This window comes from Notamacropus eugenii, chromosome 2, assembly GCF_028372415.1.
Source record: "Notamacropus eugenii isolate mMacEug1 chromosome 2, mMacEug1.pri_v2, whole genome shotgun sequence".
NCBI classification, from domain to species: Eukaryota; Metazoa; Chordata; class Mammalia; order Diprotodontia; family Macropodidae; genus Notamacropus; species Notamacropus eugenii.
In genome coordinates, this window is record NC_092873.1 from 209,224,723 (window position 1) to 209,249,191 (window position 24,469).

At 38.6% G+C, this 24,469-nt stretch overlaps 1 protein-coding gene across 2 annotated transcripts; it reads left to right on the forward strand.

Annotated features, from left to right (window-relative positions):
- The first annotated feature begins 950 nt into the window (after positions 1–950).
- Positions 951–17,600, forward strand: HEY2 (hes related family bHLH transcription factor with YRPW motif 2). 2 transcript variants are annotated; one of them, XM_072643222.1, is made up of 7 exons: positions 951–1,042; positions 2,647–2,755; positions 3,229–3,341; positions 5,499–5,577; positions 5,718–5,801; positions 8,764–8,845; positions 15,416–17,600. In XM_072643222.1, exons 1-7 carry the CDS (start codon positions 1,038–1,040, stop codon positions 16,108–16,110), a joined length of 1,167 nt encoding a protein of 388 aa, XP_072499323.1. In that variant the 5' UTR covers positions 951–1,037; the 3' UTR covers positions 16,111–17,600. The 2 variants fall into 2 exon arrangements, with proteins under 2 accessions (XP_072499323.1, XP_072499324.1); XM_072643223.1 differs by lacking the exon at positions 2,647–2,755 and having other exon boundaries at positions 956–1,042.
- Positions 17,601–24,469: the final 6,869 nt, after the last annotated feature.

The following is a 24,469-nucleotide window of genomic DNA, read 5'->3' on the forward strand; positions in this document are numbered from 1 at the left end:
CCGACCCCACTTTGGTCATTTTAGAAATGAGTCGCTCCTGGTTACTTAAGGTGAACACCACCTCCAGATTGCACCCTCCTGTCTTACCAACCAGTTGATATTAGTTTGGGGGTTTGTGTGTATGTATTTTTAGAAAAGGTGGTGCAGTCTACTGGTTTTCAACAGGTCAGACGCGTGGGCAACGAGGCAGACCAGGTATTTACAATGGGAACACACCAGATCCTTCCCGATCCTCCGAGGCAGGCGCCGCCAGGATCAGCCTAGTCCCCACCAGAGCCGCCGCCGCCGCCGCCGCAGCCTAAGGCATCAAAGATCAGACGTGTCTAGTTCGCGGATCATCGAGCACTGACACTCCCTGGGTAGTGGACGCATTTCACTTGGCCGCCTGGAGCCTCGTGGCAGTATTTCCCCGACACTTTTCCTAGGGGTGGGGAAAAGGAGGGGGAGGCTACTGGGGGTTGGGGGTGGGGAGTGGATAATCTGACTGGATCTAGGTGGGAGGGAAGGAAGAGGAGTACAGCCCAAGTAGCCTTGGTTAGTTTACGGTACCCTAAGAACAGCCGCACCCACTTTGAGAAAGTGGAGAAGAGGAGCGGGCAGAAGAAGTTGAAGGCTCAAGGCCGCCCGAAGTTTCTGGACATCTCTATCCCCACGCAATTATATGTATACCCCAAAGCTTAGTTACTGAACAGAATTACAGGCCGTACAAAAGAGAAAGTTTGGTACTTGACTTCTGAACACACACACAACTCGAGTGCCCCAGTCCCTGCCTTTCTAGGGTCCTTTGTGCTTCCTCTCTCCCTTTCCCGTCCCCTTCCCACTCTACAGGTTCTGACCCCTTTCTCCCCGCCCCATCCCCCGGCCCTTTCCCTCCTGCACCTCCCCGATCCCTCCCCCTCCCCCCCCCCCTCCCACCCGCCCAGGCTCTGTCCTCTGGGCAGGTTACATTTCAAAAGTCAGGATGAAAAGGGTCAGATTTCTGTTCACACGGTTAGAGAGAGCTCCACCGTGGGCTTGATACAAAAGAAAGGAGGGCGATGTGGTAAGAAGGGTTTTTGGGGGGCTTTTTGGTTTTGATTTGTTTTTGTTCGTTTGTTTTTAAAGACAGCTTCACCCTAAAGCAGTCGATCCTCTCTCTATTCAACCAGAATAAGCCACGGGCTTCTTTCCTGCTAGGGCAAGTCCTCCCCGTCCCCAGTTCGTATCTCCTTCTCATCGCTTCCCCAGCCGAAGCTTTTTCAGATTGTCTGGCCTCAGTCTTCTCTCTCTGGCTTTCTCTAGTTGCTCTTCTCTTCTACCTTCTAGTTTAGGTTGGAATTGTGGATGGGTCAAGGGAACACCTGAGGCTGTTATCCTGGGAAGAATGGAATTCAAAGGGAAAAATCTAAAGTCTGATTTCTGATGAGATCTAGGAGAGGATTAGTTAATTTATTTTTTCTCAGTGGCGGTCTAAGTTTTGTTTCTGTGGTTGGATTTTAAGGGCTCTGAAGAGCTTCATTTTGCAGCTCAGGACAGCCTATAGGCAAAAAGCAAAAATTTAGCTTTAGGGCGGTAACGCCTAGGATCTGAAATAGAGAAGGCGGGGGAACCAGAAGGCTAACCTTCGGTCGGCTGGGTCTCAGCCGTTCTATACGCAAAGTCGTGTAGCCAGTTTAAACAGTATTTTCAGTACTTAAAAAGTGCAGTTTAAAATTTCTTTCAAAAATAAAGTTTTAGAAAATGTGGAAGAAACTGGAGCGGAGCCTTAGAAAGTGATTTTTAAAAACTGACTAAAAAATTCGCTTTAAATATTAAGTTCACAGACACTGCTTTTCCCCCATTCCTATTGCTCGATTCTCCCAAAACCTTTATTCTGTGACTTGCCTGCCCGCTGTTACGGAAAATTGAGACAACTATGTGAATGTACAAGCAAAATCAAATTTCCAAAACTTTTCTAGGTCCAAGTATTTGAATTTTTCTGGCTCGAGGTAAATCCTGAATTATTCATCTAGTTTCCTCAGTTCTCCTTGTCTCTAGGTACAGGCACATCACTTAGGGTCACCTTCCAGTTTGCTTATACCTTAGCCCCCACGGCAGGGAAATGAAAATGCAATCCCAAAACTAAAAGTGGAGGAATCACACATAATTAGGTGCTTTTAAAAAAAAAAAGACGTGGAAATAGAGTTAAGGAAGAAATCGAACTATTCTATGTCGTTGTAGCTCTTCCGACCCTTTCAGGAAATCTGGATTCCAGTCTCCTTTGAACGAACCCTATGTTCCCAAATATTCTGCGCTGGAGAAGCAGTGGAAATTGAGGGAGAAAGAGAGAGAAAAAAACGAATCTCTGATAGAAAAGTTTTAAGAGAACAGGAGGATAAAAAGTCTACTTTATGAGACAGGGATCATATGAACTTTGGAAGCACGGATCCAGAGAGGGGAAAAGCCCAGAGGGGCAGTCTCCCTTTTACTACAACTCCTGCCAAACGCGCGCGCGCACACACAGACACAGACACACATACACACACACAGCCACGAGTTTGAGGTTGTTCTTTAAACGTAGCCCAAAAACTTTGTTTGGGACGGAAAGTGACCGGGGCGGGGCTGGGGGTGGTGGGGGGGAGAGGGTTGCCGAAACCAAAAGTCTAGCACTCAACACCTGATCCTCAGTCTCGGCGTCAGCACAACTTCCCTACATCGAGCTGAGAAATGCGGTAACACTCGCCACGGGGTCGACCCAACTGCGCCTTTCCCCGCCCGCAGCTCCCAGGGACCGGAGGTACAGCGGCTGCTTTCCCACGCTTGGAAACTACCCACTGGCTCTAGGCTTTCGCTAAGGACACCCCTCCTCCGATCCCCCTGGCCCCCTCCCGCCCAGATCGCCTCTCAGCTACCAGCCAATCTCGAGCGCTCCCGACTCCGTGAGGGGGCGGGCTGATGCTGCCCATCAGGAGCTTTTCGGTCCAATAGGCAGCGCCTTCGGGGGAGCCAGCTGCGGGGGAGGGGGGAGGATGGGGTTACACCCGGGACAGAACGCGGGGGGGAAGGGGGCGTGCCTGGAGACTGGGCACTTGCGCTTGCTGGAGGTAGGGACTGCAGCGTGGGAAAGAGCAAGCAGGAACAGACCGCTGCAGCCGCCGCCGTCGTGCAGCGCTCGCCAGGCTCTGCGCTACGCTGCAGACCACGGAGGGGAGGGGTGGGGGGGAGAGGAGAAAAAGAAAAGCACCCGGGTTGGTATTTATTCCTCATTAGCTGGCCTTGTGCATCCCCCGGGTTCCCAAGATGAAGCGACCTTGTGAGGAAACTACCTCAGACAGCGACATGGATGAGACGATAGACGTGGGAAGCGAAAACAATTACTCGGGGTGAGTGTGAGTAGCTCCGGGGGTAGGGAGCCGGTAAGGGGTTTCTCCTCATGGGAGTTGTTCTAGGGGTGGCTGGAGCGGGGCGAAGAGAGACCCAGATGGTCCCTTAACCTTCCAGCGTGGCAAAGGCTTAGTGGGAAACTCCTAATGTGGGTGAGCATCTCTTGCGAAATCTCGGGGAGAATACCTCCCGGGCATCGTGGAGGAGACCAGAAAACGTTTGCCTGTGAAGCCTTCCCGGTTTACTTGAGTAGTGGTATTAGGGAGTTTTCTGGGGCACTGTATTGTTTTTGAGGATTTTGTGGGGTTTTAATCCTTTGGGGGTGGGGTGGAACACGAGAGAGGTAAGACGTTCTGAAATATGCTTGTGGTTGTGAGAGACTTAATCATGAGCCATTAACTTCTGAGGCTATGGATCACCTGTAGCACAGTCAGCTGTCATACCCCACTAGTGACTTTGCAAAGGACTAGGCAAACTTCAGGTGTCTCAGCTCCCGAAGGTCTAATCTGGAGCCTTTCGAAAACGGGACTGTAGGAGCAGGAAAAACAGAATAGTTTCATTTTTTCTCTTTTCACTGAAGAGTTAAAAATGTTCACTAGAATTTTTGAGAGGATTTTATAATGTCCAGAATGGCTAGGTGGCGCTTTGTGGAATAAGTGTATGTGACTTTGGCAATCCAGAAATGAAATGACCTTCTATTGTAAGGGCGCTTTCAGGCATCATCGTTTTCACTCTGGTATCAGCATGATTATTAGTTGGGTCATGTTAGTAGAAAACAAATCACCACTTCACATGACAGAGTTACCTGGCATTTTAGTGCCAATACAGGTCAAGTTATAATTGCTTCTAATTAGCATTCCCAGGAGCTGTTAAATTATTTACCTTCAACTAAGTGTCATTCAGAGGTCAGGATTCTTGCCTTTTGAAAATTACTTTTCTTTGGTATTTTCACAGCAGTCACTGTTCTGTCCCAGTAGATCTCAAAGTATGATCTGAGGACCCAGGGGTCTTTGAGGTCAAAACTTATTTCATAATAATGCAAGATATTTTAATGATATTTTAATTTCTAGTAAACATGGATAGATAACCCCTATAAATAAAAGCTTTTGGGAGTCCTCAATAATTTTGTAGTATAAAAAGGTCCTGAGATTAAAAACTTTGAAAACTGCTGATCTATCTTATCTATAGTTAAGTGTTTCCCAAAGCGCAGTATGTCATAGCTCAAACATGAGGCTGAAGGTGTAGAAGACATTGAAGAAAAGGAGGAATGTTTGAGGTGGGGGTGAAAAGGAAAGGGGGGGGCTAGTTACAGTGGAATTCTGAGATAGCAATGCTAACCATCATTTCTGAAAGAAAACTACAAATAATAAAAACAGCAAATTCATGAACATAGGATGCATAATCCTGGTACATTATGAAATTATTACAAAATGAATGAGACAGTGAGCTCAAGGATGCAGTTCCTAGACTTTATAGGTAGGTTTAAACCTAGATTTGTAGACTGGAAGGCTTACAATTACAGGGCTCAGATTCATTTTCAGAGTAAAGCAGATTTACCTGGCCATTCCCCTTTAGTCTGATGCATGTGTGTTAACTTATTTGATTCATAGTATTCTGGGAATTAGGTACATATCAAAGTTTAGTTTTCCTTGTACTAAGAAGTAAAATAAGAAAGCTTTTGTTTATTTTAATAATTGTGTCTAAGGAGAATGCTAGTGACACATGACCAGACTATCTGTTTGATAGCAAGACTTTAATGTGACCTTTATTTTAAAATAGCTTTGCTTTATGCAGTGCCAGAGAGGGAAATGCTCTCAGAGATTAGCTGGCTTTTGGGGAAAAAATCTAAGTAGAACTTCTAAACCTACATACTTTTCACTGTCTTTCCATAATTGTTTCAATGAGTTATGGATAGAGACTCAAAACAGTGTTCTCTTATGGCCAAGACTATCAATTAAAAGATGTAACTCGAACCTAGAGAGAGACCAGAAGCCTAAAAAGCAAAATGTGGTAGAAGTGAAGGAAGAGTTAAGAATACAGGACCAAACACTTAGGGGAGTAGTGTAATCGCTGAATATTTAATAGGTGGCATCAGGTACCCACAAGGAACAATCATTGTGTTATGTAGCACCTGACACATTCTTACTGTTTCATAGGCAAAGTACAGGCTCTGTGATTCGATCAAATTCTCCGACAACAACATCTCAGATTATGGCCAGAAAGAAAAGAAGAGGGGTATGTGTACTGTTTCTTTCCCTCTTTCTTTGATTTCATGAAATCAGTCTAACATGTAACATTGTATCTTTCCACTATGCGTAATTTCACTATTTGTGCATTCATAAACTTTCTTGTGTTTTTTTTTTCCTTTGGGATAGATTATAGAGAAAAGGCGTCGTGATCGGATAAATAACAGTTTATCTGAGTTAAGAAGACTTGTGCCAACCGCTTTTGAAAAACAAGTAAGTTGCTTCCACCACCACCACCCCCCTTAAAATTTGTGTATAGTACTCTCTCACACACACAGATTCTCTCATCTGGTAATGTGGGTTCTTGTTAAAGCTCATTAAAATAATAGTGTATGTGTCCTGATCTGGCATAAAGGAGCCATTTCAATAAAATGCTTTGTTGTGGCAAAACTATTAAAAACATAATCCGTCATGAAGCCGAAAAGCATTTCCATTCTTTTGCTTCTTTTTCCCTTAAGGGTAAGAGTGTTCATGCTTTCTCTGTTCTTTCTATGAATACCAGTAGTGGTTTTGTTTAAAAATGTACTGCATGCAGTATGCTTCAAAAAAGAATGAAATGTAAATTACGCTTCTGTCTCAAATTGTTTTTTTATTTAAACACTTTTTCTTATTAAAAAAGACAGCAATCTCAGAAATAGCATATCTAACCCACAATCTTAAAGTATAAACTCATTTACCAAGCCATTTACTTTCATTTTAATGCCTTGTTATTAGCCTATTTGATTTGAAGCATCCTTTTAAAAGTCTGGTATGGTCAGAATTGACCATGTAATTAACCATGCTCAGAATAGAAATACACCTTTGAAAAATAAAAAGCCCTTTGCACAAGTAAGAAAGTAGAGAGCTGGTCAGTTTCAAAGTTGCTTGCTTCAGGGCTCAAGAAAAGTCATATTTCAACTACCTATACAAGTCTCTTGGCAGCACAGATACAAGAGAGCATCCTTCAAAGGACAGAAACATATGAGGGAAATATTTTCAATTGAGTTATGAGACAACAGTTATTTGTTCCATTTTATTGTTTACTTCATGAACACCACAAACATTATAATACAACCCCTACAAAGCCCTTGGAAAATACCCAGAAACTGCAGTTTTGAGTTATTAGTCACTCTCAGTGAAACTACTTGTACCGTCTCTATGGAAAAGATTAACACTGAGAAAAAGTACAACATGTAATACACAATTAATTATAAATTCTTAACAGAGGAAAAGTTACCGAAAAGACACTCATTCTATATCGTGAGTCTTTCCATAAGGGGAAAAGTAACTAAAATATAAAAGTAATTTTTGATGAGGAATGCTTTGAATCCCTCTATGCTGTTATTAAAATATCAATTATCAATGCTTTTTAAAAATGTTCTGATTACTGAAAGTCTGTCCACAGTTATTAGGATCACTTGGTTTAGGAATTTTTTTGGTTTGTTAGATTTTTCTTAAATATTGACTTAAAACAACTTAAGCTTTAAAAAACAAACCTCTGTTCTCTAGCAGTAAGTTATTATAAACACATGGGTCTCACATTTGCAGAGTTTGGTTACCAAGAACAGAGAGTTAGAACTTGTCATAGTATGATTAGAAGAGTATTCTTTCATGGAAATAAGTAACTGGGGGACCCTCACTATAGGCTGAGTTTTGGTACTATCCATTTAAAACAAGTAAAGTTTAGAAATCGAAACCAAATCTTAGACTCTGTTTTGAAAACATAAGAATTTAATATATTATCCATTATCCATTCAGCTTTTGCTGGCCAGTCAAGCAGCCTTAAGAGATATCTGTGTGTTCCAGTGACTTTTCATAGCTATCTTTACAAGGAAATAATTTCAACATTTTTAAATGTCTAAGGTTCCTCCTCTATGAAGGAGCTCACAGTCTAATCAAGAGGACATATATACAAATAAATTAACAAAGCAAAGTAAAATGGGTGGGGAAGTATTTCTAATTCAATTTTAGAGAAACCATCACAACTTTTAAAAAATGATTCAAAGATCATTAAGAATTTAAAATATCCAGAGTAGAACTTGAGTTTTCCTCCCATCTTTTGGATATTGATACACAGACTGACACCTGCTGGTCAAAACTGAAAAGGGTTGCGGCTTTTGTTTTTTGGTTTGGGTTTTTTGGTTTTTTTCTTTCATCCAGCGAGGGACTTTGCTTATGATGAACTAGTGGATTACTTTAATGGCAAAATCATTTTCCCTTTAAAAGCTTATTTTTTAAAAAATCAGTTTTAAGGACAAAGTCATTAAAATCATGTATACTTTATATCATATAATAATCAATAAGTCTGCAATATCCTATAATATTTTAACATGCATAGTAAGGCAAAGGACATTTTTCCCAAGATGAAAAATAGATGCAAAGCTTTTTATCCTGTATAATTGTACAGTTTTCAATTCACATAAAGACATATGACACTATAAGTTTACCTGAAAACCTTTTATTTTTTTTTATATTTCATGAGGTGATCATATATTTTTTTTCAAATTAATTTACTCTTAATTTTCAACATTCACTTCCCTGAGGTTTTGACTTCTAAATTTTCTTCTCCTCCCCCTTCCTCAAGATAGCATGCAATCTGATATAGGCTTTACATATACATTCACATTAAACATATTTTCACATTAGTCATTTTGCAAAGAATTAGAACCAATGGGAGGAACCATGAGAAAGAAGAAACAAAGAAAAAAAGTGCAAATAGTGTGCTTCTATCTGTATTCAGACTCCATAGTTCCTTCTCTGGGTATGGATAGCATTTTCTATCATGAGTATTTTGGAATTGTCTTAGATCCTTACATTGCTGAGAAGAGCTAAGTCTATCAAAGTCAATCATTTCACAATGTTGCTGTTACTGTGTACAATATTCTCCTCACTTCACTTAGCATTCGTTCATGTAAGTTTTTCCAGGTTCTGAAAATCTTTTATAAGATCAATTATTTTATTAGACCTCCAATAATTCTTTAAAAGTAGATTTGATAAGTATTACAAGCTATGGCATAGTATGAATAGTTGCAGCTATTCAGTGAAGTCTGATGGGCATCTGAGATATATTTTGGGAAGAAATTCAACTAATAATGCTGTGATATCAAGGAAAATTAAAACCATAACATTAAGTTCAATGAAAAGTATACTAAATTAGAACCTAGAGGATTTGTAAGGCTTTTTTATTTTCTTCTAGGGGTCTGCAAAATTGGAAAAAGCAGAAATACTACAAATGACAGTAGATCATTTGAAGATGCTTCAAGCAACAGGAGGTAAAAGTAAGTTATTTTCTCTGTCCTTTTTTTTTTTATTTAAATCTCACAAACCCAGAGCTGAACAGTTCTTAAACATGCTAGGATAGGCGGTCCCAGATTAAAGCAGTGGAAATCAATGCTAATGGCAGGATTAAACTCGTGGGAAAGGACTGCTGGAACAAAAGAAACACTTGACCCTGGGCTTGTGTTTGCTTTCATAACACTGTGGGAGTAAAGGCTTCATTCACAGGCAGCCCAGTCAGAGATTTGTTTGGGGCTTCAGAAGAGCACTGAAATCTGCACTGGGAGACAAAACAAACACACAAACATCCAAACATAAACAGGAGGTTGGAGACAACCATTAGGCTGCACCAAAACCAGTGCTAGAAGTTGGTATAAAGTTGGTATCTGTAAGGAAGTGAAAATTTTTTGTTGTTTTGCATAGCTTTTGTTTGGTAAAGGGTGGAGGGGCGCAGAAAGCTATTTTAAATAACTGATAATAAACCTCTGTATTTCACACAATTAATGGAAATAACTATCCCCAGATTCCAGGTCCCAGATTTAGGTACTATGGGGAATAGGCTGGGCAGTGGTTTAATGAAGGTAGTGGAAAGATGAGAAGGAAATACTTCTATCAGTTATGGATCTCTTTTTTTTAAAGACCTAAAATGCACTTCCTAAAGGACAGCAGGCCTATAAACACTTCAATTCCCTTACATGTACATCCCTCAGGTTTTATATGTAGCCTTTGTATGACTGCTTGCTCTTAAAAGATGTTCTTAATGTTTATTTCAACCACCTTATAAAATTATGTAGGGAACACTCATGCAGTGTGATTTTCCTCAGACCTTACCCTCCCAAATACTGATTGATGTAACTGTAAAGGACATTGAACAACAGTTAGTGAGGAAGCCTGGGTTTAGTCCTATTATACCACTTACTGTGTGACAAAGATAACTCACTTAAAATAGCAGTAAAAGCAACTGTACTACCCACCTCACTGAGTTGTTGTGGACCAGAAGCCTTTGCAAACTGTGAAGTGCTAGATAATTGTAAAAATAAGACCCGACCTCAGACACTAGTTGTGACCCTGGGCAAGTCACTTAACCTCTCTTTGCCTCAGTTTTCTTATCTGTAAAATGAGGATAATTAATTTCACCTACTTCCCAGGGTTGTCATGAGAATCACATAAGACTTAGCTCAGTGCCTGGTACGTAGTAAGCACCATATAAGTAGTATTGTTATTACTAAATTTAGACAGAATGAATAAAACCCTGATTTCTGTTTTATGAAAATGTAAGCCAGAAATGTAAGACATGTCCTGTCTTTGTCGCTGTTCAAGCAGAGGCTCCATAACTGCTTATCAGGAACGTTACACGGAGGAATCATGCTTTTAATAGGGGTCTGACTAAGGACTTCTGAGGTTCCTCCTAACTTTATTTTTGCAGATGAACAGTCTGGCCCTATTAAGGTCAGATAGGGCCTTAATAGGGCCAGACTAAAAGGGACTTTTTTTTTTCAGCCTCTGTTTGAAATCTCTGGTAATCTCTGGTAGAAGCCAGGGAAGCCACTGAGTTTAGTGGAAAGATCTGGGAACTAGGAGTTAAAAGTAGCTGAACATGAACCCTTACTTAGTACCTGTGTGACCTTGGGCAAGTCACTTTCTATCAGTAAAATGAAGAGGTTGATTACATGACCTCTAAGGCTCCTCTCAGATTTAGATCTATGATCCTGTGAACTTAGATTATAAAAGAGTATATTTCCTTGTTTCATACAGATTCTAAGAAATGTTGGGTACAAAGGTAACTGTTGTTAGAAATTTCTTGTACTTCCATTTCTTTTGTTAGGTAAAAAATTTGAAATTGAGCCTCTTCTATCCTCTTCTCAGCTCATTAAAACCCTCACTGTGCACAGAGCACAATGCTAGATACCAGGAAAAATGCAGGATTTAGATGAAATGAAATCCTGCCTTCAAGGAGATTGCAAGTCTAGTTGGAGGATAAGTAGAATAAAATCACAGATCACCACAATACAAAAGTAAATACCAGCTGCACTTCCTTGAAATGTGATTGGCTTTCTTATATTTGAATGGTTTATCATTTTGAGTCTTAGCCCAGGGGCTATTCTCAGCTATTCAGAGAGTTCTGAAGTTGGCCTTAAGAGAGAACATTCATTTTTTTTAAAAAAAAAAAAAAAAGGTCTTACTGTCTGTTCCCGGTAGGTAATTTAAAAAATACTTAGGTAGATGATGCATAAAGGCTTGGGGAAGAAATATGCGGTTATCATGTCTCTTAGTCAATAGAACATCCTTTGTCAAAGGTTTTCAGCTGTGGGCTGTGGCTAGATTATAATTTATTTTTTTAACAACTTTTTTTTACTTCTGTCTGCATTTGGCATTGGTATTTTTTAATTAACATTAAGAAACAGCAAACTACTCAGGTCTATAAGTTACATAATAAAGTAGGGTGCTAAAATATGTTTAGTTTATGGCTACAAAGGAAAATTTTCTGCGAGTGTCTGGGATAAATTGTATTGGCCCATCTTCTATTTCCTTTGTAGCAATGAACAGGCTGAGTAATGTTTCTGAAGCCATTTGGGCTGTGTCTCATGAAAATAATACTTCATTCCCTTGCCTCTGATCTTACTGCTTTGGGAGATTACACCTTCAGACTTCATTAACAGGAGAACTTAGAAGATATTGCACTTTCCATTGAGGGGTCTTCGATTTCAGAAATATCTTTGCTTCCTGATCTAATGTAATTTGTTAACAGCATTATTAATATGTTAGGGTTAATCATAGTGGTTTTTTTGTACTTATCTAACACCTTTCAGTTTGCCTAATTCAGGGATGGAGAACCTGCAGCCTCAGGGCCTGTGACTGATTCAGTCAAAGGGTCATACTCGAGGACCTAGAGGGCCACATGTGGCCTGGAGGCTGCCAGTTCCCCACCCCTGGATTTATTAGGCATACATTGTTTTTGGTGGATCTATTTTTACCTCGAAATATGTTTCCAAGACTTCCAGACTTGTAATTCTAAGTATAGAATTTTTAATACATGGCACAACTGTCTTCCAAATTGTTTTGGCTATCGAATATTATGATGGTCACAGAATGTCAGAATCAGAAGGGACCTTAGAGGACATCTAGTCCAATCTGTACCTGGACAAAAATTTATTCTACTGCATCCCTGAAAAGTGGTCATTTAGGACCTTTCTAGTAATTGACATATATAACAGAAGCCACAAAGGATTTCTTCCCTGCTAAGTAGTTATAAAAGATGACAATTATGTGTCATTACATTATCTCTTACATACATACATACATGTATACATATGCAAATAGGTTCATGAAAAGATTTCATCCAAAGGGCAAAAAAATAACTAGAAATGGCATTAAATCATATTAGAGAGAAAATACTACTACATACTAGGATCATAGCTCTAGAACTAGAAAGGACTATTCCCACTCTTCATTTTTTTAGAGGTAGCTGATGTCACACAAGTAATTGACAACAGAGATGAAATTTGAACCTGGGTTCTCTAGCTCCAGAGCTCATGTTCTTTTCATGGACTCCCAAATTCTAAAGATTACTCTTTGAAACAAAGTAGTGAACTTACCCCCATATTTATCTATCGTTGTCCGCTAATCTTGTTTTTCTCTGTATATGCAGATATGTAAGAGAGCTGTGATTTCATCAGTGGGTAGAACTCCCAGTGTGAGAACTCCCTTCATCAACCCTGATCACAATTTATCTAAAACCTTAAGTTCTAGGAATGTGTTTTGAGGTTCATTGAGGTTAAATGATTTGCCCAGGGTAACATAGCTAGAAAGTATATTTGGAGATAATTTGAACCCAGGCCTTTCTGACTCCATACCTAGCACTCTATCAACTCACATTGCCTCTATTTTCCCCTACATATGTAATTTATTCTACTTACCATATATTATGTTATTATATTCTGATAAAGGGATAGTTTTACATTAACTGTGGTATCATAGGAAGAATGATGACTTTTACGTTCATGGGATCATAGGTTTTAGAAGGAGTCTTTAGAGGGCATTGAGTTTAGCCTTTCTCATTTTTTAAGAGGTATAGAAACTAATTCATTTTTGGTGGAATTGTGAACTGATCCAACCATTTTGGAGAGCAATCTGGAATTGTGCTCACAGAGTTATTCAACTGCCTATAACCTTTAACCCAGCAATACCACTGCTTGGTCTATTTCTGAAGATAATTATGGAAAGGGGGGAAACCTGTACATTCTAAAATGTTTATAGCAGATCTTTATGGTGGCAAAGAACTGGAAATTGCAGGGATGCCCATCTTTTGGGGAATGGCTATAGTATGTGATTGTGATGGAATACTACTGTGCTGTGAGAAATGATGAGTTCAGCGATTTTAGAAAAATATGGAAAGAGTTACATGAAATATTGAAGAACAAATTGAGCAGAATCAAGAGAACATTGTATACAGTAACAGCAATATTGTTTTAAGAACAATTTTGAGCAAATAAGTTATTTTGACTATTATAAATGCCCAAATTAAAATAAAGGATATATAAAGAAAACTGCTGTCTGCATCCAGAGAAAGAACTGATGAAATATGATAGGATAATTTCACATATAATATATGTATATATATACATACACACATACATATTTACATACATATGTATGTAGATAGATATTTCTGTCTAATGGTAGCCATCTCTAGGGTGAGGGTGAGGGAGGAAAGAAAAAAGGAAAACAAGAAATTTCTATGATAATTTTATTATGTATTTAAATGGAACATCAAATTGTACATAATAGATTTGCAATTTCATGTGCAGTGATCTTTTTTTCATCATATTATGTTATGGAAACACTTGTTTTATTCCATAAATTAAAAATATATTTTTTTAAAGTAAAGAAACTGTAGCATAGAGAATTTAAGTTATTTACTCAGGGTCATATAGCTTGTAAGTTTCTTGTTCCATGTCTTCCTAAGTCCAAGTTCAAGGTTCTACCCAGTATACCAGGCCTTGAGGCCACATGTAGCCCTCTAGGTCCTCAAGTGCAGGCATTTAACTGAAGTCAGACTTCACAGAACAAATCCCCTTATAAAAGAATTTGTTCTATAAACCTTGGACTTGGTCAAAAGGCTACATCCAAGGACTTAGACAACCACATGTGGCCTCGAGGCCACAGGTTCCCCACCCCTGCACTATACTATTTCCTCTTCCTCCCATGCTTAGAAGATTTGAGTTCCTGGAGTGCCTTCAATAGCAGGCTAAGGAGTCTGGGTTTTATCCTATAGCAAATGGGAAACCATTGAAAGTTTGAGGAGTGGAACAGCAAATAAAAGGTGCACCATAGGAGACCTGGTGTATGGAAGTGTATGGAAGGTCACTTGTAGAAGAGAGAAACTGGAAGCTGTGACTAATCATGGGACCTGAACCACATTTCAGGCATGACATGATAAGAACCTGGGTAGACTTAGGACTATGATGACATTATCAGGATGAAGAAGAATTATGAATATAAAAATCAGTAATAAAATGTCACTTAAAAAAAGAAGCTGAAGCCTAGTCCAACTTACTCCCCATGTGAACTTTGGCAAATCATTTAGTCCTTCTTGGCTTCAGTTTTCTCATCTGTAAAATAAGGGAGCTAGAATAGATGATCTAAGGTCCAAATCTCATGATGGTGTGACTCACCTTTGAGCCAGTTATAAGACTAATTTCAGGTGTGTGTATGAGTGTATATACACCCACTCATTAGACTGTTTTTGGAAAAGTACCAAATAGAATATGCTTAAGAATGAGCAGCATTCAAAAATTTAATGAAGTTAAGTATTCCATGAGGTATCTTATACCATTAAGCAGCCATGTGCTGGTTGGTAGAAAACTGATTTATAGAGCTCTTCAAATTAGTAACTGACTTACACACAAAAAAACCTCATTTTGTTTCCACTGAAACTCTTTTCTTCATGAGGAGCACTGACAAGATGTTTTCGGTTTCCTGTTTAAGTAATCCAACGTGTCAAGATGCACTTATAATTTTACTGAGCAGACAATATCCTAATGAAATTGCTAAGGAAAGTACCCAGACTATCCAAATGTATGTGGTGTTTGGTATCTAGGTTATAAAGGCCAACACCAGAGAGAAAGGGGTAGGATGCTATAGACAGACCTTTCAATCTTCGATTCATGTTGTGTGTAAAGGAGACAGGAGACTCTAGATCTCTATTACTGTGAAAAGGCCTACCATGGAATTCCACTCCACAGTACAAGAAGAGAGTGACAACATGTTTTTTGAAGAGTCTGAAACATGAATATTCTTAATTTTTTTCCACTGTAATATTTGGTCACAGGAACTGTTATACTATATTGCTACAGTTTGTCACACACCAAATATGCTTTTTAAAAACTTCTATAAAACTAAAAGTACAAATATCTGTCTTAAGTGTTTAGAAGGAATAAGTTCTAGCTAAATCTCAGCAAGGACAAAGTGGAACATTAGCTAGTATTTGCTCACACCATTTTTTCTTTCTCTTTTCTCACTCTTTCCCCCCTCATCCTTTTTCTTTTTCCTTCCCCAATTCTATCTTTCAGGTTATTTTGATGCCCATGCACTGGCCATGGATTTCATGAGCATTGGATTCCGAGAATGCTTAACTGAAGTTGCAAGGTATCTGAGCTCAGTGGAAGGTCTAGACACATCGGATCCCCTGAGAGTTCGCCTTGTTTCTCATCTCAGTACCTGTGCTTCTCAGAGGGAGGCAGCCGCCATGACTAGCTCCATGGCCCACCACCATCATCACCCTTTACATCCACATCATTGGACAGCTGCTTTTCATCATCTTCCTACAGCCTTGCTTCAACAAAATGGACTGCATGCCTCAGAAACCACGCCTTGTCGGCTGTCCACAGCATCAGAAGTGCCTCCCCCTTCCCACGGCTCAGCCCTTCTCACAGCCACTTTTGCTCATGCCGACTCTGCACTTCGAATGCCTTCCACGGGTAGCGTGGCTCCCTGTGTTCCGCCTCTCTCCACTTCTCTCCTGTCCCTCTCCGCCACCGTCCATGCTGCTGCTGCAGCAGCCACAGCAGCTGCTCACAGCTTCCCCCTTTCCTTTGCCGGGGCATTCCCCATGCTCCCACCAAATGCAGCAGCAGCAGCCGTAGCAGCTGCAACAGCCATCAGCCCACCTTTATCTGTGTCAGCAACTTCCAGTCCCCAGCAGACAGGCAGTGGAACAAACAGTAAACCTTACCGACCTTGGGGGACAGAAGTTGGAGCTTTTTAATATTTCCTGGAAGCTTTCTACTAGACTTTTGGCAGTAGTAACTGAATGTCCTTCATTTCAGAGTCAGCTTAAAGGCCTGCACCCGGAAGGTAGCAGCCATGACAGATGCCTGAAAATCCACCAAGAAACAAAAAATACTGTTTTTAGACACAGGTCTCACAAGAAGAAATTACATTACCTGTTTTCTTCTTTGTTTTTGCTTTAGGCATCTTGTTAACCAACGTCAGTGAGCTTTTGAAAATGTTGCGTTCTTTTAACCATTTAAAAGTTTATGAGGGAAATATACTGATTCTAGAGATAATCTTCCAGCTCCACATCTTCATGTTTGTGGGTTAGGAAAGAAAATACTCCATGGAATTCTCCTGAGGCTGGATGAAAAAACAAAACAAAACATGATTTAAAGCTTCATAAGTGCCTGAGCTAGGAAATATTTTCTTCATAAAGGAATAACATTGCACAAGAAAAGAAGGTAGAGAGGTATGGGTTAAGGAATGAGAAGGGAGGGAGTACTGAATTAGGCTACAGACATCTGATACATTTCCAGAGAAGAGTGCACTGTTAAAACCAACAGATTTATTTAGCTAAAGGAGGTTACTGAGAAATAATTTTCAGGTTGAAAGGCCTAGTTTTATCTTACCTAGTTTACTTTCCTTGTACAGACTTGCCAAGTGGTGACATTTACGTAGCATTGGTATAAGCAATTATCCTATCAGTGCTTGGATTAACAAACAATTCAGCACCACTTGCAAGCCTTCAGGCGCTTTTTTAAAAAATTGGCTTAATATATGGTGCTTCTTTATTAGTACACCTGTATGTATGTAACTGCCTACTGAGTGCCCACTGGAGGATATTTCATTCATGCCAATACAAAAAAACTCCTTTGTAAGATGTTAAATTAACTTATTTAGTTGCATTTGGACTATTTTTATATATATTATATATACTTTTCATTGCCTCCTGATAACATGCAAAATCTTTCTGTTACCTATGAGGGAGAATTGTAATTTCTGGGGCAACAGATGATAAGATGGGTAGGGAGCATCAGGAAAAGGCACTATTTTTTTTAAGTTCTTTCCCAAATTCACAAATTTCATTTGATTCCAAACCAAGATGAATGTATTCAATGTGATGCCAGTAAATTATTTTATGTCCATACCCAGACAAATAGTGCTACACAATGGTGTTCTGGTTTGTTTGTTTGTTTGCTTTTGTTTTATGACATAAAATAATCTCTTAATACATTGAATCAAGCACGTGAGATTTTATGTTTTGGAAAATAAAGACACAGCATGTATTATGCACTTGATTTCTCTGCTGTGTGGAGAAAGCAATAAACATTATGAGAATGTTAAACATTATGCAAAATATACTTTAAAATATTTGTTTTAAAAATACTGTACCTAGTCTTGGTTTTTGCATTACTTTGTAACTTTTTTCTATGCAAAAGTCTTTACATATCACTAATTAAATGAATTCCTTTTTTGACTGTTGTTATGGATAAATTGAAATTGTTTGCTACTGCAGAATGGAAAAAAAACGTAAGTAGACTGAAAATTAAGCCTAGTTTCCGTAACAATCTAAGCTAAGACTTTTCCCCTTGCTAAATCATTTTTAGCTCATTTTTTGTTATAATTTGCTTGAACCTGAGACTTCCAAGCCTACCTGACTTCAGGATAGCATTTGTTTCCTAGGTTTCAACATTCAACATCACCGGTACGACATTATTGTGGAATATGAACTGATTGGCTCTCTAGATTACTATTCCTGCCTTTTTCTAAGAAAAAAGATGTGTCCTAGGCATTTCTTCTTAGAAATAATTAAATTTCAGAAATAGATCTAAGTAGAAATAACCAATTAAAAAAAACCTTAAATATGCAATACTACAAAGAGAATGTTCTAAAAATCATGTATCTCAAAGATCATTTGTAGAGTTTTTTTTAAACATGTATACATACATACAAGATACTATGTTTCCCCTTTGTGCTTTCTGAAAAGACATTGTAGAACCATAAAAATAACATCATGGGTTTCCTTTCCCTCTCTGCTACATTGAAGCTGGGGAGTATGTATATTACTGATTTTAGGGAAATAGCAATTTAAACAATGTGAAGAGTGAATAGAACGAAGAGACTTTTATCCCCTTTTTGTATCTTTGCTAGCAAGCACACATCGTATATCACCTTTATTTAGTGTTGCAGATTCAACCTGAAGTTTGCTAACGTCTATACCTGGGTCTGTCCATTTTCAGAATCGATCCCAAATTCATGTTTAATCCAGTTGTAGATATGGTCTCAATTAACTCAACAAACATTTCTCAAATCACTCTTTGCCAGGTACTCAAAGGTGCAAGGGGAGGAGGGAGGTGGATAGAGAGTGTCAGGGAAACAATGAACATGAACTTGGACAAACTTAGGGAAATAGTGAGGATAAAGGGGCCTGGAGTCAGTCACAAAGAGTCCAACACAACTGAATGACAGTATCAGTACAGCAGTAACAGCTTCCTGACTTCTGGCTAGAGTACTGCCACCTAGCTGCTTCTAAAGATCATAGAAATTCGCTTATGAATCTACCTATCTAGGATACTGGTTCCCAATAATCTAATCATAGTGCTAGTTCTGAAAGACAGAAAACTTAAAGGGAAGATATTTCTCAATAATTCTTTTATATGTAAATTTATCAAGTAATATGTGAGGCCACCATGTTATTGAAGCACAATTCATGAATATACTAGATGACAACAAATGTAACAACTTTTTATTATCTTCTGGATATGATGTCAGTGGCAGCCTCAAGGTCGTGTTCCTTCGGGATCAACTTGGACTATTTATCACGGTGTAATGCTTTGCATCTAGAGCTTTAATATCCCCTCTGTCATGAGCTTGATAAAATATTTGGGTCATACCACTCTTTCCATAGAGGGATTTCAATGCCTTCTTTTTCAATGCCCCATTTAAAATTTAGAACTGATTTAACCCACTGAAACAACTAAATGATTTGTCCCTAAGGTATTAATTACATTGTATTTTAAAGAAGCAGGGATGACAGGGGAGGCAATGAAGATAAACTTCAAACAATATTGGCATCTTTCTGTGAGATCTTGGTGCTCTCAGAAGGTGAAGTCATCTCGGGACAGGGTGATAATCAGACTATTTTGATTAAGTGTTCATGAGATGAGAACAGAAAATCAGCCTGCGCTACAGCAATTATCTACAAAGAGTTGCAGTTTGTGCTGGGCATGACCTCAGGCCTGAGGAATTTTGGGCCTCTGATTGCTTGTATGAATACAGCAAGAAAAAGCCTTTTGAAAAAGCATGTGTACCTAGTGCTCTGGAACAGATATATAGCCTGTCTGAGGATGCTAAAGTACTACATAGAATTAGTATTGGCAGCTAGGTGTCACAGTGGATAGAGCACTGGGTCTAGAGTCAGGAAGACCTGAGTTCAACTGTGGCCTCAGAGACTTACTAGCTATGTGATCCTGGGCAAATCACTCAACCCTGTTTACTTCAGTTTCCTCATTTGTAAAATTAGTTGGAAAAGAAAATGGCAAACCACTCCAGTATCTTTTGCCAAAAATACCCTCAAATGGTATCATGAAGAGTCAGACACAACTGATGGTACTTAACAACCAAGATTCAGCAGTGCCCAAAGTGCCAGTCAATCTGGTCAATTCTATTATGGAGAACTTTTTATTGATAGAAGATAAAGGTCTCCTCCTAGCAATAGGACCCATATTAGATGCATTCCCCTCATCTACTTTAGCACCAAGTATATAGTTCCAGGAAGTGTCAGACCCTCTCACACAAAGATTTGCAATCCTTCAAACTGTATTTTGGACTCGTTTTAGAAGACAAACTTAGCTGTCCACATGGGTACATTAGGAATCAGAGGCCTATCATTAAAAGAATAAGACCAAGAACCATACCAGGTCTACATATCAATTCAGATGACCTGGATAATCATGTACAAATTCAAACTGGATACGTGAAGAGTGAGCATCACAATACTCTTTAGAGCAGAACAATTCTTTGTACACATAAGCTAGGTTTATACTCATGCTATACCAACTTGGTTTCATTTTGTTCTGTTGAATCTCTAATGTATTGAAGGTTATCCTCAAAAAGGCCATGTCTGTTGCATCTAGGATATCACATAATCATAATCATAATGGTAATAAAAAGCTGGCATTTATAGGGTGTTTTAAGGTTTATAAAGCCTTTTATATATCTTAACTCTAGGTTCTATTATTCCCATTTTACAGATGAGGAAATTGAGACAGGCAAAGATTTATGTGGGAAGGGAGGGACTAAAACATGTATTTATTAAGCAGCTACTGTATGTCAGGCACTATAACAAATGCTATACAAATATCTAATTTGATCCTCACAACAATCCTGGAAGGTAGGTGCTATTATTATCCCCATTTTATAGATAAGCAAACTGAGGCACATGAAAGTTAAGTGATTTGCCCAGGGTCACATAGCTAGCAAGTGTCTGAGTCCTGATTTGAACTCCAGTCTTTCTGATTCTGGGGCCACCATTCTATCCACTGTGCCACCTAGCTTCCTCTATCATCAAAAGCAATAGTCATGACATGCAACATTGATTGTGTGGGAGTGGTATCATCTAAGTAAGAGGTTCTTAACCTGGTGTCCATGAACTTGTTTTTTTCTGATTATTTTGATAAATATATTCAAATATAATTGATTTACTTTTTAATCTTTTGCATTTTATTTTATGCATTTATAAATATTATTCTGAGAAGGATTCATAGGCTTCACCAGACTGCCAAAGGGGTGCAGGATACAAAAAAAAGTTAAGAACCTCTCCCATACAGGTTTAGTGGATATGAAATTCAATAACCCTTTTCAGTGAAGGTGATTTGAGAAAGGGACAGTTGGGCATACCAGGTCTAGTAAATAAGGAGGGACCCTGATAATTGCCTGTTATCCAGGGGCATCTCAAGAAATGCACTACCTGGTTTCTTCTAAATGATTGGCACATGAATTAACTTTATAACAGACTATATATAAACCTACTCAGGATCATCAGATGATTACTCTGTTTCCTATGTACTTTCATTTCTTATGGGTGCCTACTTGTACTATCTTTAACACTAAACTAGAGTGGATCTCCCTGGTAGTCTGGGGAAGCCTATAGACCCTTCTCAGAGTAGTATTTTAAATGCATAAAATAAAGTACATAGGATTGCAAAGGAAACCAATTATATTGGATTACACTTATCAAAATGTTTTTTTAAAAAAATGAATAGGCTGTCCTCCCCCAAATCAATCCACAGAGTCCTTGGTGGATCCTTTGTTTCAAAAGCACCATTTACATCATGAGGTGATATCCTGACTTATACATGAATTGGATATCTACACTAGTCTGAGAGTCAGTGCTGGATGATTTTCCTTTTTTTTGCTTTGTTCAAAGAATGTTTCCAACTAATAACATTTAAAGGCTGGTTTGTTTTGGGGTTTTTTTCCCCACACAAAGTCCTGCATATCCTGGAGTACTATGGCTCTTAAAAAACTAACCAATTGGCAAGTCAGAAGGTTAAACTCAGCCGGTATGGGACCCATTTATCAAAGCTGCCTTGGCATTTGACTATGTAGTCTCTTAATCACTTCTGATTAAGTCTCGTGTTTTCTACAGCATTGACTGAGAACCTCATGCCATCCTGGAGAGACATTCTGTATTCCACTTATCCCTACTTATTTGGGAAATAGAGACTGAAAGCACCTGGTAAACACAATTGTTCATGCCTCTTATTTGCCATAAATCTCAGTACTTATGCAACACTTATCTAGTCATTAGACAATCAGACATTCCGAGTTATTTTGAGACTACTTATAAAATCCCTTGATTTGATAAGTACTTACCTCCTTATTGAACACCCTACATATTTCACATAACCCATGTGGAAACAAAGCAAGTTCTTTTGTCAGGACTTACTTTATCTAATTACCAATCTATAGGATCCAAAGTCTTACTTTCATATCTCCTTTGATATGTCTGAATTAGATCTCAGATATACTGTTGACCTCCACCCATGGCATGGTAGCTCAACCACAAGTTGTATTAAATGGACACAAATGATTTCATGAAGTATGGGGGACCTCAGCCTGGAAATGCCTTTGCTGTCCTTGTAGTTACATCATACTACCCCAGATCATTCTTAGCTATTTGAAGCAGCAGTTAGAAGTTTGGACATATAAACTATTTATATTGCTCTTAATAATGAAACAATGATTGTGCTGAATACTGTTCACATGCCAAATATTACTGTTAAATATGGATTACCTAGTGACACAGCCTCGTATGACCAAAGCTTAGATCTGGATCACTGCTCAGCTGCCAATATCAGGATTGTTCTCCCGGTAACACTGATAGTAAACCAACTCAAAGTTGTTAACTAGTTCATTTGTAAAGACATTGGTATCAAAATACCCATTAAAGTAAATCTACTAGCAGATTATTATGGTAATTTATGCAAATTTATCACCTTTTTATTGTTGTTGTTGATGGAAGGGAATTAGATGACCCTTTCTTAATCGTATCCATTAGACTATAGAAGTCCTGAAGCCTTCCTTGGTGGGCACCCTTATGGCTTTTTACGATTCAACTTGTTTCAAAGTCAATAGGAGAATTGTCCACTAAGGTTATGTTTTCACTTGGCCATGAGTTTTATCAAAGTAATAATACTTTGGATATATCATTAGTGGCTCTGGAGTCATAAGCAGGAGAAAGATGAGGAAAGCAATTTCTAAACAAAGTATTATCAACATCCCAATACAACTTGTGTTCTTGGAATTATATGGGGTTGTCTTCTCTACCTATCCTACAAGTATGGGTGTAGCCTTTATTTTATTGAAGAAAATAAAGGGAAAATAATCTATTAATAATAAAGCTACTCAAAGGAAAAAGATCAAGATGCATATTTCTGATGCATATTTCAATCAGCACTCATGGAATTTCTTTCACCTTTTAAGAATAGATTGAAATATATGACATATGCATATAATAAGAGCTAGCATTTAAACAGTACTTTTAGGTTTTATAAAGTGCTTTATTTATGTTGTCTCATTTGATCCTCAAAACAACTCTGGTGGATAGGGACTATTATCCCCATTTAGTAGATGAGGAAATCGAAGCAAACTGAGGTTAAGTGACTTGTTCAGGATTCAAACTCAAGTTCTCCTAACTCCAAATCCAGCACTCTATGCATTGTGCCCCAGCTGTCTGCATATATGAAATAAATCTAGACAGATATTTATATATATTTAAATATATACATACATTTAACTCCCTTGGTGTTAAGTTCACTTGTATGTCTCAATAGGTTGCAGAACCTTAATTTCTATAGCTTTTTGGACTCTGAATATATAAGATCTATAAACTTGTTCTTACGGAATATAATTGTTCTTCTATAATCCCATGCTAACATAAATTGTGAAAGTGGTTCCTAAAATTTGAAAGTTTGGACCTAGGTGCTTAATGAATGGGAAACGTCAGAAAAATGGACTCCATAACAGATATAAAGCTGCCTGCTTCCCATTTCCAATGAATAAAAATAATAACCAAAAAAAGCTAGCATTTACACAGTACTTTAAGGTTTGTGAAGCACTTTACATATATTATCTCATTTGACCCTCACAACAGCTCTGGGAAGTAGTTGTTATTATTGTCCCCATTTTACAGTTGAGGAAGCAGGGTCACAGTGAGATTAAGTGACTTTGTGACCTCAGGGTCACAAAGCTGTGTAGGTGTTTGAGGCAGAATTCAAACCCAGGTCTTTCTGATTCCACATTCTTCATTTTATCTATGGTGCCACCTAGCAGGAATATATTAGTGAGGGCCCAGAGAAATAAATAAAATAAAGAGTTCTCCCGGCTGCTAGTAGTATCTTTCTAACAGTCCTCCTAACTTCTACTTAAATGTATCTAGTAGGAATGAGAGTAGAACGGAAGACCGGCCCTTCTCGTGGTGCAACTTCCTTTGGTTGACTCAATGAGCTAGAAAAACCAGAAACATAATAGTATAAAAGAGCCTATTGATATTGCATTCCTAAATTTTGACGTCCATTCAAAATGACCCCATGTTATCCTGAGATGTGAAAGCAAGACACCTGGGTTGCATTTTCAGTTCAATTAAACAAACATTTATTTATCAAACACTTGCTACATACAAAGTTATTTGCTGTTTGTCTTTTATTCTCAAAGAGGACCGTGACATCAGGAAGGTGATGCCGTGGCATGCAAGTGAATTAGATTTAAGTGAGGCAGAGCTGTGCGAAGTCACCAGCCTCACTTTCTCCTCCAGAGCCACCTGGGTCCAGTGGCAAGATATAGATTAG

Coding starts and splice junctions, on each gene's coding strand:
- HEY2 (XM_072643222.1), top strand. Junction 3,342..5,498: donor AGCGAAAACAATTACTCGGG/GTGAGTGTGAGT, acceptor ACTGTTTCATAG/GCAAAGTACAGGCTCTGTGA. Junction 8,846..15,415: donor TCAAGCAACAGGAGGTAAAA/GTAAGTTATTTT, acceptor TCTATCTTTCAG/GTTATTTTGATGCCCATGCA.